Raw genomic sequence first — 14740 nt, 5'->3', positions numbered from 1 at the left:
AGGTACATGTAGGTCAGCATTCTAATTCCATAAGGTAACATCATCTGATTATTAAAAAAAAAGAAAAAAATAGGAAAATGCAATTGAATAAAGATGTTCATGAACTGGAGCTCAAAAAAAGTACTCTTCAATTGTTCCCCACCAGGAAAACATTTTATTTAGGAGTTCCATGTACTCGTTTTCTTATAGATTTATGTACTTCTTGAAATGGGTTAGCCTTATCAAGAAAGTTCTCTTGTGATGGAGTACAGTCTTGCTGCGAAATTCTGTTTTACATTAGGGTTTCCCCCTGTGCCAGCAATGACTCCATATTGTTATTATCAACAACTGGGTGGACATCTATGATTATGGATATCCAAGTCCACTTATAAAGGAAAAGGGGCCCTGACAAAAACAGTTGTTCAGAAATCCTCAATTCTTACCCACCTTGCAGATCCCAGAGAATTTCTGTAAGAGCCACAAATCTATCTAGAGAGTGGGTTAGCACAGAATATGACTCTATATCCTTAACATACCCTGGGTAGGCCAATCCTAATGCTTGTCAAATATCCTGTACACAATGAAAATGAAAATGTAACTACTAGAAGTTATCAAATTTAATGATAACTCAAGCGTGAATACTGCAGATGGGGGAAAAAAGACATCTGAAATGTCTTTGAATATCAAAGAACATTCCATACCCCTTACACATGCATCTAAGACGACAGTTTTCTACAACTGATTCTGTTAAGAACATAAATGCAACCTCAGAATAAAGGCTAGTTGTTGAAAGCAAAGAATTCATATTAGCTAAAAAAAAGGTTATAGTACCTGAAAATTAGGAGGGATAATAATTTTGCCAGCAGGAACCTGTAGAACAATCTTCTCTCCTTCAAACAACCAGAGGTCCCACTTGGATTGATTGATAAGCAGGGCCCAGGGTAGAAGTTCTATCAACAACGTTCTAACATATGGCTTCCAGACTGACAGCTTCACTCGCATTGGGCTATCCCACTGACTCAGCTGTTCATTCCTGTTCCAAATACCACATCCAAGAGACTCAATGAAAAATGATGACTTCAGTATTCATGAAATATGTTTAGGATTCCAGACACACAATGCTCTTGTATGACACCTTTTCATACTAGACTCACCCAGCGCTGAATTTGCATCCAGGAGAAAGAAACTTTTCACGCAATTACGTTCTAGGTTATGAGTAAAGCAGTCTACAAAATACATTTACCCAGACAATAAAAGGTCAGGATTGGATAGATGCATGCATATATCTTCTTTTTAAAAACACCTTTTATGGTATCTAGCGTTTTGGTGAATGGTCATTTATTAATATTGGTAAATGTTTGTAGACAAAGATTGCTGGAGAACATTACCTGTCAGAATCCTTTTCATTATATGGCCACATGGGTTGAAGGGACTTTTCTGGTCCATAGAATTCATCAAGGATCTGATTAACCGTGCATCCAGGGTGTATCTTAGTGGCTATTTGCTTAATGAGGGATGTAGAGATGGGGACAGCACAGTGTGAGGGATCATCTTCTTCTCTAGGCAGTGGAAAGGAAAAAAATAGGAGTAAATACCAGATTTCTAAAGTGGCAGACAATTTATTGAAAAAATATAACCCTAGATGTATTATAGACCAATACTTTTTTGTGAGATTGAGGCAATTTTTGGTGATTTAGGGATTGGTAACACAGTTTTTGCATAATATGGGCCCTGGCCCCTTCTCCCTGCCCCCGCTCCCCATGTTCTTGGGTGAGAGCTCTATTCATTTCTTCTTCCACTAGAGAAATTATGTGTCAATTAAATTTTCTGATCCCTCTTATTTATTTCTAAGTTTAATGAAAGAGGCTGAATTTTTTTTTCAACGTTTTTTTTTTTATTTATTTTTGGGACAGAGAGAGACAGAGCATGAACGGGGGAGGGGCAGAGAGAGAGGGAGACACAGAATCGGAAAGAGGCTCCAGGCTCCGAGCTGTCAGCCCAGAGCCTGACGCGGGGCTCGAACTCACGGACCGCGAGATCGTGACCTGGCTGAAGTCGGACGCTTAACCGACTGCGCCACCCAGGCGCCCCGAAAGAGGCTGAATTTTATCCAAAACTATTGAAGAGGATAAGAGAACACTAGGCAGGGCAATTTTATTTAAAAAAAAAAAAATTTTTTTTTAACATTTATTTATTTTTGAGACAGAGAGAGACAGAGCATGAACGGGGGAGGGGCAGAGAGAGAGGGAGACACAGAATCGGAAGCAGGCTCCAGGCTCTGAGCCATCAGCCCAGAGTCCGACGCGGGGCTCGAACTCAGGGACCGCGAGATGGTGACCTGAGCTGAAGTCGGACGCTCAACCGACTGAGCCACCCAGGCGCCCCTAGGCAGGCAATTTTAAAATAACATTCTCATAAGGAACCCTAAAAAAAATTCTACCTCCCTTCTTCCCCTTCATAATACAAAGTTGCTTTTCTACTGAATCTCTCTTAGGAAAAATGTGAGGACTTTTCCAGTACCTTGCTTGAAATGTTAGGTGATGTACAAGGTCAGGTTCTATGTTTTGCAGTGGTTTTTCCTGTCCTTTTCCTGGAATAATCTGTGTTTCACTCAATCCCAGACTCCTTTTCTCCAAATGTATGATAATGGGGTCTGGAAGATGACTTCTCATGATAAAAAGAGGGCTGAACACAATCTATAAAAATAAAAGGACAGAACAACTTTCATATTTGCTTTGTTGCAGTATTCCAGCTGTTTGATGCTGAAACAAACTTGTAATAAATCTCTTCTCTGGGTCACTCTGACCTTAATTTATTTCAGAACAGGAGAGGTCAGAGTCATATACCATATTTTAGGATTGGAAAGCACTCACCATTCGTTGTTGCACTTGAGAGTTGGGTTCTAATGTCAAAACTGTGCACCACACATAAAAAATGGAACTGTTTGAAGATGGCACCTGCATATGAGGTAGTAAAGGCTTCTATTAAACACTAGTTTATTAATTAATCAAAATGAGGCACAGATATAACGTCAGTTTCGAGAATTAAAAAATTTAAAGTTATAGAAAAAAGCCACTAAAAAAAAGAATAACTAAGCAAAAACAGATTTCATTATGGTATAAAGTGAACGTGCAGTGAGTCCATGAAGCCAACGCTTTCTTAAAGACAAGGGGATTTGGTATGAGGAGAGACTGACACAAGACTGGGTGGGAGAACGGCTGAGATTTGTCCCTCGTGGGAATGAAAGTGATGATGGCAGAAGGCAAGAAAGAGATAAGCAGTTGATAGCCCACTGCAAAGATTTTTCAAGGGGGGAGAACACCATCCCTTCCCTCAACCCCTCCCCCACACCTCCACCCCAAGCCCTGCTGCATCAGGATCTTTCTCAAGATAGAACTTGCCTCCACCTGAAAGGAGTAGTGTCTTAGCTCTAAGAACTCCTGTGTGGCTGTGGGATGGGAGGAAACACTTTGAGAAGCAACATTCAAAGTCTTTTTATATTATTTCAGATCTCCCTCTTTTGTACAGGTCATTTTTTAGATAAAGTGCTATACTGAATAAAGAACATAATGAGGAATGTTAATTTTAAAGCTGCTCTATTCCAGATTGTACTACTTCTTATACCTGAATGACAATGCTATACTCAGGGGACTTAGATTCCAAACACACGTCTCTTGACCAATCTTCATCTCCTTTGGCCTTTACACACAACTCTGTCAGTTCACTGTTTTCCAGTATGTATGAAGGCAATTTCTGTTTGGCTGTGAGGCAGTCAAAATGTTCTCGAATCACAGCTTCTCCATCTTGACCAATGTAATGCTGAACGACTTTTAGTTCTATACTTTGAGACAAGTAACTACAGATGATCTGTCTTCCACAGATGATAATCTAAAAGATAATAAATAAACAAACAAACAAATAAATAACACAAATAAAGCTCCATCAATTCAGATTTCATGAACTGGAAATACGTAACTGTTCTGACAGTAAACTTGTTGGTTTTAACAGAAAGAAAGTGAAGTCATTAGCTTATTTGGAGTATACCAAAAGAAAGGCTTGGTCGTATTTGCTTTGTTCATGTTGAGTTTACAGCACTCAAAAGACAGGCACAGGCAGGGTCCACATCCAGCTAGAAACACTGATTGTGTGCTTGAGAGTGAGGTGGGGTGGGAGATAAAAGACCTATGGAATGAAAGCCTTGCAAATGTGCACACACAAAAGATAGTTGACCTGGAAAAGAGGTGGAGGTTGAAACTAGCAACTGACCAAGAGTTTAGGGGCAGGCTCAGAGGCAAGAAGCCAGACCAGGGGCCGGAGAAGAAGAGGCAAAGAGGGGTGGAGGTAAACCAGGAGAAGTGGTGTTGCTGAAACTCCAAGAGCAGAGACAGACCAAGATGTGGTAGTGAGTGGTGTCCATAATGTCAAAAGAGATGGGGGTTGAAAACAAGACTTCGGCTCTGGTGGCTGAGAGGCCAACTGGTGATGTATCTATTCCCAAGGCTGGTTTCCAAGGGCTGCCTGCAGTCTTATGCAATAAGAGATCATTTTATAAATTGATAATAAAAAAATAACTTTTAACTCAGATGCCTTATTTTAGTTTATTCAGGTCTTCCCCATAGAGAAGAAGCATGTATCATTGTAAAACACACGTAATTACCCATTAAACCCATGTATTACCCAATTTGTCATCCAGCTAAGAGTATGGTTCACAGTAGGCATTAAGAAATGTCTCTGAAATCAGTTGAAATTGAAAAGATAATGCAAAATTTATTCCTATGCAGTGAATCCTTCTGTAATACAAATATTCACCATGAGTGGAAAACAAAGGACTTTCATATACTGGATTTTCTTGTTTGTAATATTTTTTCCAGATCATAAAAATAGTAATCTCTCTCTCTGTCACACACGTACACACATACCCATACATATGTGGCTTACTTATGGGTCTAAGGATGTGATGGTTAATTTTACGTGCTGACTTGAATGGGCCACAGGCTGCACAGGTATTTGATCAAGCATTATTCTGAGTGTGCCTGTGAAGGTGAGGTTCACTGTGTATTGGTAAACTGAGTACAGAAGAGTGCCCTCCCCAATGTGGGTGGGCCTCATCCTGTCAATTCAAGACCTGAATAGAACAAAGAGCCTGAGTAGGAGGGACTCCTCCAACTGAGCTGAGACTTTGGTCTTTCCTGGCCTTTGGACACAGACCAAAAAACATCAGCTCTTCTGGGTTTCAGCCTCCATAATTGTGTGAGCCAATTTAAAATAAATCTCTCCCTCTCCTTCTCTGCATACATATGTACACCCACATATATATGTATGTGTGTGTATACACTCATTTTTACAAATTAGTTCTTTTATTCTCACAGCAACCATATCAAATAGGTGCTGCTATGACTCATGTATGAGGGAAAACAGAGGCACAAGGGAAAACAGAGGCACAAATATGATGGATAACTTGCGGGACACTACCCAGACCCTCTGGCCTGGAGTCTGTGCCGATAATCACTCTGAAAGTCTGTTTATTATAAAATTAAGACCTACTAATTAAGAAAATGTAGAAACTATAGAAAAGAATAAAAACTGCCCATCATAAGGTAAATGTGGTAGATCCCATTGGTTCTATTCTAAATAGGTGGTTCCTCCCTTTCCCTTGATATGAACAACCCTCATTTGGTTTAGGTCTCAAAAAGCAGCAAAGTACTCAGGGAAGGTGGACACCTCCATGAACCCCAGAATCTATTATAATTGTTACAAACTAATCCTGGTAAATCGATTCTCCTTTTGCCAGTGATTACTTTAGGGGTGAACATGGGACGCTCTCTGGCTAATAATATGAAAAGGGAAGACTGCGAAAAGGCTCTGGGAAACATTTTACTCCTTGATAAGGGAGACAATTTGAGAAGCAGAAGCCCTGCTTCTTGTCTGTCATGGAAGATGTTATGAGAGGATATATTTGCATCCATCTTTCGTAGGCATCTTAAGACAAAAAAGGCAAATCCAACAGGACAGCAGAGCAGCAGATACAGCACTGAGTTGCTTAATCAACCAACACCTAACTCGACTTCTTCATTCTTATTATGTGAGATAATAAATGTAAAAGAGGAATAGTTCTGCCTCATTAACTTATTACGAAGACTAAAAAGCCTGTTTTGTTACTTCAAACTGAAAACATCCTAATGGATACATTTTCCTATGTGATTAAGGGTACTTTGCAAACATCTTTGTAAGTAAACTATTATTTACACAAATAACTATGAATAATTATTTATGAATGAACTATTACTTACCCAAAATAAACCTGCTAGATTGATAGACCAAAGATAAGATGTCATTGTTGTTTCAAATGGTATTAGTTGAACAGTGAAATTTAGCATTTTCTTAAACACTTATTTTCCAACTACCTATTCCTTTGAATTTTCTTTAGAAGGAGAACATCTGTAAAAACCAAACTGTACTTAACTGTTATATTATTCCTAGATACTCTGCCATAATAATCTTTTAAAACAATGTTTTCTCAGTAACAAACACAGAAGTCAACTGGACCATGAGTCCTAAGTTAGCAGGCAAGCTTTTCTTTAGCATATGCTAGGGGTTACCAGGCACTCATGGTTAAGTCTTATGAGGCCTTAGCGTTGCCTAACTTTAAGTAAACACGTGAAAGCTCTGAGGCAGTATTCAATTTTGTTCTTACTCTTGGTGTGCCCAGGCCTGGCAATGTATGCACACTGCTCTTGCTTCAGAACCTTTGGGCCCCATGAGATTTAGGAGAGAATTTTGCTGTCTCTCACAGAAACCACAGAATCTCTGCAACCATCTGGGACTCACTTTGTTTAAAGACAAAGATCCTCTTGGTGGGTTTTTATAGTTTCATTTTCAACTATAAAGCCTGTTAAATAGGCTTTCAAATTTGATAAAAAGAAAACCCTTAAAAGTGGCCAGGGAGGGAAGGCTACCTAGATGAAGGGAAATCCAAAATGGCTACTCCTCAGAGCGGTGTTCTTCACGGCTGCTCCCACGCAGGGTTCAGCGAGAGCCATGTCTGCTTTTCTTCAACGTGGCAACACTTACAATACCTTTATTTTGAAAATTATGGTTAAAATTTCAAGATTAATTTATCAGTTGAAGACAGCTACTTAATTTTTTTTAATGTAGGGTTTCTCTTTAATACACATTTCCAGGTTTCACACTAATTCTCCTCTTTTCCCAAAGCCACAAAGACGTGTATTGAAGATTTCCACATGTGATTTTACTTAGCAGGTTTCAGAACTCTTATTAGATCAGTGCCAAGAAGAATAGTGATATTAAAGAATAACTCCAGAACACCAGATGCACTGGAAAATGATATCTTAGCCATGATTAAAAGTGTATGTATAAAGATACAAATATATATACATACATACATATGTACATTTAAGTTTTTAAAGTGGTAAAGTTTTCCTCAATGAGGGGATGGGAAAGGTGGGAGCCAATATGTGTACAGGGGTAGCTGCGTAATGTACAAAGTTCTTGAGAAATTTTGTATGTGGTCAGTTTTCATTCAACTGGAGAAATGAGAGGGTTATAAGAAAGGTAGGGTACAACCAAATGGCATTGTTCAAATGCGCACTAGCCAATTCTCCATCATCCAGGGGCATGTTAACGCAGTTAAGGTACATCAGGGAGCTGCACACACTCACCTCCCCAAATGGAGCTTGGTAATTAGGCAGCTGCAGTTTATTTCCCAGCCCAGGTGGGACAGAAGGAAAGAGGCCAATATGCGAGAGAGGAAGGAATTCGTGAAGTTCTTCTGAAACCTTGATTCCTATCTGCCTTCCCAACCTGGCTAATTGAGGAAATCCTGTGTCTCTGATGTACCTTAACTGGAGCTAATCTGAATTTTGGTTGATCTACCCTGACAATAAAAAATTAAATCCAACTGAAAGACTAGACAGACTTTTCACAACTTTGACATATGCAGCGGTTGTTTTGAAGTTGGTGGCCTGCTGAACCTTTCAGCATTACCTGGGTTCAGTACAAACCATTTTCCATTTGCTTCATTCTAGGTTGAACAAACTGCTCTTTCTGTGTTCCACTTTCCATTATTTTGCTAAGTTTTTTAAATGGCCCTAATTTAGAGCCCAGTCTCATTTGGCTATGACAATAAATTCTAAAACTCAAAATATAAATTTTGTGTGTATGTGCCTTCTATGACAATGGGAATGGAAAATGGACCTCCAGTTCCTGCGGGACAAGATGACACTTCTTTCAAAAAGGTACATGCAACGGGAAGGTGGCTTCTGCTTCCATTACTGGTTTCTGAAGAGTCCTTTCCTAGTTGGCTAGATTCTTCTTCTTCTTAATAACAGCATTTATTATAGAATACAAGCAGAGAAAAGTGTGAGAGGGACTGCTACAGAAAATAATTATGAAACATTCAATGGTACAAATAACATTTGGAAATCCTGAAATGTGATTTGCACCAGATGCCTTAAAGATCTGTATATTTGACATCAACAGAGAGAATGATGAAAAGGATTCCTTAAACTTCTAATGAATGGAAAAATGTTTGTTAGTCTAAAACTAACAAACTATTTTTGCTAATAGTTTGGAAAACTCAGAAAATCAGCAGAAGGTTGGGACGAATATATATACTTAGTTATTTGAAGGACTAATGTGGCCCTAACAAGAATCCGGTGACACAAAACAATGAATTTTGGTTAAAGAATAAAGTATATCTTTTCAGTCTGGGAAGATGTATCAAGCACCCCAAAAACATTCACATTTTTGCTCAGGTAATTAAGTTTTATAGCAAATTATTTTCAGGACAGACACAGACATTTGGACATACATATGTATACACAAAGATATTCATTTAAGGATTTATTATGGCAACAAATTGGAAATTATCTAAAAGTGCAGTAACAAGGGGATGGGTGTCTAAATGGGTTTCAACATAACACAGGGCAAATTACTATGCAACCATTAAAAAGATAGTTCAGGAATTTCAGATAACATGAGAAGATAAGCATCATATAATGTTAAGTGAAAAAAACAAGTTGAAAAACTAATTACAATCAGATCTCAAGTTAGTAAAAAAAAAATATCTGCATAGAAAAAAACAGTAGGAAAAAATACACTGAAGTATTTACCTTTGGGTGGCAAAAGTATGGGTAATTTTCTTTTCTACCTTAGGCTTTCCTGTGTTTTCAGAAATATATGAAAAACAGTTAACATAAAAATAACCACAAGAAACTCATATTTATTGGGTGCTTTCTTTTACAAGGGGTATACGGAGGCACAGAAAGGTTAAGAAATTTGCCTAAGGTATCAGGTAATAAATAGTAAGGCTGAGAAATCTTTTATTATCAGGGGAAAAAAAGGTAGGTAACATTTTGTGAAAATTTTCAAAAAAGGTACTTTTCATGGCCAACTTTTTTGACTTACGGTTTATTGTTGAGAAGTGTAATATCTGCTCGGGAACACTGTATATATTAATTTATCCCTGAAATTTAATATTATTCCTTAAAGATACATAATATCTATGCAAGAAGGAGGCACTATTTTAACACAACAAAGTCCATTTACTGTTACTCATGCCTGGGAATATTTCATAATTATGCCTATAATTTACTGAGTTATGACAGTGGGCCAGGCACTACCGTAAGCACTTCACATATACAAACTCATTTAATTCCCACTAACTTTGTGACAAAGGCACAATCACTCTCCCCATTTCACAGATCAAAAAACTGATCAAAGAGGTTAAATAACTTGCTGAACGTCACACAGCCAGCAAGGGGATACAGCCAGACTGGCTATGATGTTAACCACCAGGATACACCATGAGAACCACTTCTCATGGGGTGGAGTGACCCCACCATTCCACTAACTGGTCACTGTTCTAGCAACCACAGGCAAAAGAGCTGAATGAATTGGGGAAGTTTAGACCACAGCAATGGCCATCAAAGTGGGAGCCCTGTACCAGTATCATCAGAATTTGTTAGAAAAACAAATTATCACGTCACACCCAAGACCTACTGAATCTGGAACTCTGAGGGTGGGACCTAGCATCTTCATTTTAATAAGCCTTCTGGGTGATTCTGACGTACATGCAAGTTTGAGAACCAGTGGCCTAACGAAAAGGGAACTAAGAGGAAAGAATCATCCTAGCTTCCCTTATGTTTCCAAAGGGCTTAATACAGGGGAGATACAACTTACAGAGTCCTCACCACAAGTGGTGTACCCCTCACAAGTTCTGATGAATGGTATAAACTGGCCAAATGGTGAGAGATTTTGGCTTGAAACTGGGAAAGAGCTTCCTGTATAGCTGGAGGTAACCAACTATGGAAAGGGCTACCATGTGAGAAAAGGAGCCTTGTATCATGTGGAGTGTTCAAACGGATGTTGAGTGACCATTTCTCAGGCACACTGGTGAATGGGAAGGTGTATAAGGAATTTCTGAAAGACCATGAGTGACAGAATCAGAAAACCAGAACGTACTCATTGGGCAGGTATCTGTTGAGCACATATCCAAGTAAGAGAGTCCTGAAGCCAGATGACAGTCAGAGACACGTCTTGTTCTTACGACTTTCTAGCTCAAAGCTCATACTGGCTAGGCTGCTTCCATCAGGAGCCCCAGGAAGACCCATCTGTCCCATACTCCTATCTTTAGGTTATACTGTCTACTTGGACTGGCCTCTCTTAATCCAAATTCTACATGTTTTCCAAAGCCCAACTCGAGTCATATCTTCTTAGTGAAACCTCTAAGAGTCCTTCACACTTACTGTCGGTTGTGTACATTGTTGGGTTTATACAAACTTGCAATTTAAGAGTGAAGCCTGTGTCGCATACTGTCTTCCATTTTACTCTGTTCCACTGCAGGCAGTCACCAACTACTTGAAGAATGGTCAGTTCATTGGGAAAACGCTTCTGCTATATTCTTTTCACTCCTGTTGCCCACAATAATGAGAACATGAAGTCCAGCTCCCTGATTAGGTGCAGACCAAGGACGTACATGGTACGGGTCCTACTGTTCACCTCACCAGTTGCTTCCTGTCTGCCAAGTACGGGCAATGGCGGAGCCCATGTTGCCTGCTAAGGAAAGCTCCCCTTTTCCTTGTCCAGAGGCTGGGGGGCTGTTTCTATCATGTCCTCTGTTCACATAAGCTCTGGATAGACTGTTACAATCCAGATGCTGATGTATATGTTAAAACTCTTATGACAAATCCAGTTATTATGTGTGCAGTGAAGCCAGTTCTCAGATTTTAATACTTCCTTTTTTTCTTTCTACTCTTGTCATATGTGCCATGCTTGAAAAACATCTTTTAAAAACCACATTTTCACATCTTAAGAACACAAAAAAAGTGTCAGATACTTTTTTTCCCCTTTGCAGTCTTAGAACTTCAAAAACAGCCAAAAGGAAGTTTTATAAAATACGTAAAAATATGTGCTGAGAGCTGAGGTTTTATATGCCAAGAGTTAGACTGTAGTGAATTTTTACTGCAGTTAATATTAACTCCTAGGAAAAGAAAGCTTGCTGGAGACCCCGGCCCACTCTGTCATGAGAGGTATCACAACACTTTCTCAAAGATTACCCTTACATGTATGAGAACCAACTCCTGGTTATCTACCTTTGGATTATCCAGAGTCCCCAACACCCTGTCCTTCTTCTCCTTCTTAATAAAGGCCTTTTGGCCATTTCACAGCTCATTAGCACCTCTACCAGAAGGTAGGTGGTGACAGAGAGAAGAGGTGAAACTAAAATCAGTAAATTTTACTGCTCGTTAGCAGCTCTTGTAAAAGATGTGAGACAAAGGGTTTGAAGCCATCATCATCCTCAGGATCATCAAGAAACTTGTGCACAGTAGTAGTAGGCAGAACTAGACATACCACTGGGATTTTGTTTTATTATTTAATTATTTTCATTTCTTTAAGTTTTCCTTCCACTAATTACATCAAATAATTAAGAGCTGTCTGGGCCATGAACACAAGGAACTTACCTGCTTTTGCACTCCATTGAGTTGCTGAACCTTGATGATGAGTGAAGCAGTTCGACCCTTGTACTGAATAGTCCTAATAAAAGTCCCGGCATGGTCCACACTGAAGGGCTCTGACCAGCGCCAGTTGCCCCAGCCTTCAATACAGATGTGTAACAGCTGGAGAGAAAAACAATAATCATCATAATGCCAAAAGTGCCAACAAAAATCTAGTCCTAAAATGAAAGTCTCGTTGCTGGAAAACCTTCCTATTTGTAATATTTAGCATCTGTTTTCTTTCTAACCTGCATTATTCATCCACTTCCAGCTTATTCAACCAGGCTAAGAATAGCAAATATGCCACAGAGAGTCAATGTGGTTTTCCAGATCACATTTTGAACCTTCTTAAAAATAATTGTCCTATCAAACGGTAAAAGGCCTGTTGAACATTTGAGAAAAGACCATTTCAATCATCTGGAGGACAAGAAGGTTGAAATGTAAGATCAAAGAACATTGGTCTTGGCTGATAGTTTATTCCTTCTTATGGCTAGACAGTAATTAAAGCAAAATTTCATTGTGGCATTATTTTTGACCCTAAATTGCCATTCTTTATTTTTGCTTTTGATGAAGAACAAAATGGCAATTTGAGGAAGCAGTTCATTCAATATACTGTTTTTATGAGATCACATATATCAAATTAGAACTACCTTCAACATTTTTAAAGTATGAGAAAATGTCTTTGTTCTATTTTTTTTCTAGTGTGTATTTGTTGTCAGTTTTACCAAATGAGTCTCCTGATTCATTCATATTTATTCATTCACATTCATATTTATTCATATAGTACTGCCACTTTTGGTAATATTTAGATTTCTTTCATGATCATCAAATATTTTCTATTTCTACTTCTACTTACTAAATGCGGCTAAGAAAATCAGTTTAACTGAACAAGTATTCCAAAACAATATAATAATTACTGCTTCTTTAGTATACAATGAAGATAAACAATGTTCTGTACAATTACTAAGGATAAGGAAATACAACTGACATTCTAGGAAAAACATTTATATGACATAAAAACTCACTATTTTCTTTCATCTCATACATGATTTTTTATTAAAAATCTTTAATGTTTTATTTTTTGAGAGAGAGAGAGAGACTATGAATGAGTAGGGGATGGGCAGAGAGAGAGGGAGACACAGAATCTGAAGCAGGCTCCAGGCTCTGAGCTGTCAGCACAGGCCCAACGTGGGGCTTGAACTCACCAGCTACGAGATCATGACCTCAGCTGATGTCGGACACTTAACCAACTGAGCCACCCAGGTGCCCCAATATATATAATTCTTTAAAAGAATGAACCCAAGGCTAATCATATGAAACATTTTCCAAACTAACAGAATGAATAAAACTTTAAAAATATTGTATAAAAGCTATCATAATAGACCCTTAAAATGAATACATTAATAAGAATTTACATGGGAATTATTATAACAAAAGCTTTTTGATGGAAAGATTATTTTTTAGTTTCAGCATTAGAAGGATCCTTAGAAAGTGCTTAAATTAAAAAATTTCCCAAGGTACTAGTTATCAGAATATGATTTTGGTGGAAAGTTAAGGGAGGGTTTTTTCTTTTTTTTTTTTTTGGTCTTTAAGTACCTTACTAAAATATTTTTTAAAAACCTCCTAACTCATCTCCCTCCTTTTAATATGGTCCCACTCCAGCTCTTCCTCCATACAACTGCCAGTGACCCTGTGAAATCAAGAAGCTACCATTCAGATGATTTCTAAAGAAGAAAGCTAACAGCTCAAAGAAAGCAAGAAAGCAAGAAAACAAGAAAGCAAGAAAGCAAGAAAGCAAGAAAACAAGCAAGCAAGAAAGAAAGAAAGAAAGAAAAAGAGAAAGAAAGACAAAGAAAGAAAAGAAAAAAAAAAGAAAAGGAAAGAAAAGAAAAGAAAAAAGAAAAGAAAAAAAAATCCTGGACGGCAAATACCTTTAGGGAAAATTTGGTCTTACATACACTCTACAACATAAAAGTACCAGAGTTATCTTTGATCTTTAAATATTAGTTACAGAGAGAAAAAAAGAAAAACAATAGTGGTGTTTGGAACCATTTCAGTTTTTTTGTAGCACCAATTGGGAATAAGAGCTCAGGGCACACACAAAACTAAAAGAAACAAGAGAGTTGTTTTCTTTGGAGAGACTAGTAGCTGGAAATGACAAAAAAATAATGAGGCAAGGTACTTAAGGTCAAGCTTGGCGATATTTTTCCTGAAAATTCCACAGCCTCTGAAGAGAGGCTTAATGTACACAATGTAATTTTAATTGGAGAGTGTTCACATTTGCATATGAGCTCAGTTTTAGGTAGCCGCTCACTCTGTCTACACAGCTTTTACTGAGTGTCACCAAGGAATATGCTGTCAGGTTTCGCTTGGCAGCTATTTGTTCTCAAAATGTTGGTGCAGATATTTTCTTTGAATTATGAGAATCCAGATATGTTTGGATTTAATTCACACAGAAAAGCTGGGTGGGGGAAAACATAACAGCTCTCCCCATATGCATCACCAGTAGAATATTTGTAATGTTTGGTCTGCTGTTAAAAACATCTAAATAGCTATTAAGCACATATACTTTATTAAGAAAGAAATTACATTCCTAAGAGAGAAAATCTACAAAAAGGAAATGAGAAGGCCCAGCACTACTTTGGTCCTCCTTCCCATGAGGGACTGATCCAGACACGAGACAGCAGTGCTGAGTGAGACTCCTGGGCATCAGGTGAGTGGGGTGTGTTCTGTTCTTTTTGAACCAA

At 38.3% G+C, this 14740-nt stretch overlaps 1 protein-coding gene across 5 annotated transcripts in view; it reads right to left on the bottom strand.

The window, feature by feature from the left end:
• The window catches only part of VPS13B (vacuolar protein sorting 13 homolog B), an 803192-nt gene that overhangs the window by 47079 nt on the left and 741373 nt on the right, over positions 1-14740 (bottom strand). For all 5 annotated transcript variants that reach the window (XM_078441712.2, XM_078441707.2, XM_078441708.2 and 2 more), the window contains 6 exons: positions 11961-12116; positions 3604-3867; positions 2853-2936; positions 2500-2675; positions 1368-1538; positions 811-1012 (listed from right to left, as the gene is read on the bottom strand). In XM_078441712.2, coding sequence (XP_078297838.2) covers positions 811-1012; positions 1368-1538; positions 2500-2675; positions 2853-2936; positions 3604-3867; positions 11961-12116 — 1053 coding nt within the window. The remainder of the gene's footprint in view (positions 1-810; positions 1013-1367; positions 1539-2499; positions 2676-2852; positions 2937-3603; positions 3868-11960; positions 12117-14740) is intronic.

The sequence above is a fragment of the Panthera onca genome, chromosome F2 (genome assembly GCF_046562875.1).
Source record: "Panthera onca isolate mPanOnc1 chromosome F2, mPanOnc1 haplotype 2, whole genome shotgun sequence".
NCBI lineage: Eukaryota > Metazoa > Chordata > Mammalia > Carnivora > Felidae > Panthera > Panthera onca.
The sequence above is the reverse complement of the archived record's forward strand: the minus strand, read 5'-3'. Positions and strand labels throughout refer to the sequence as shown.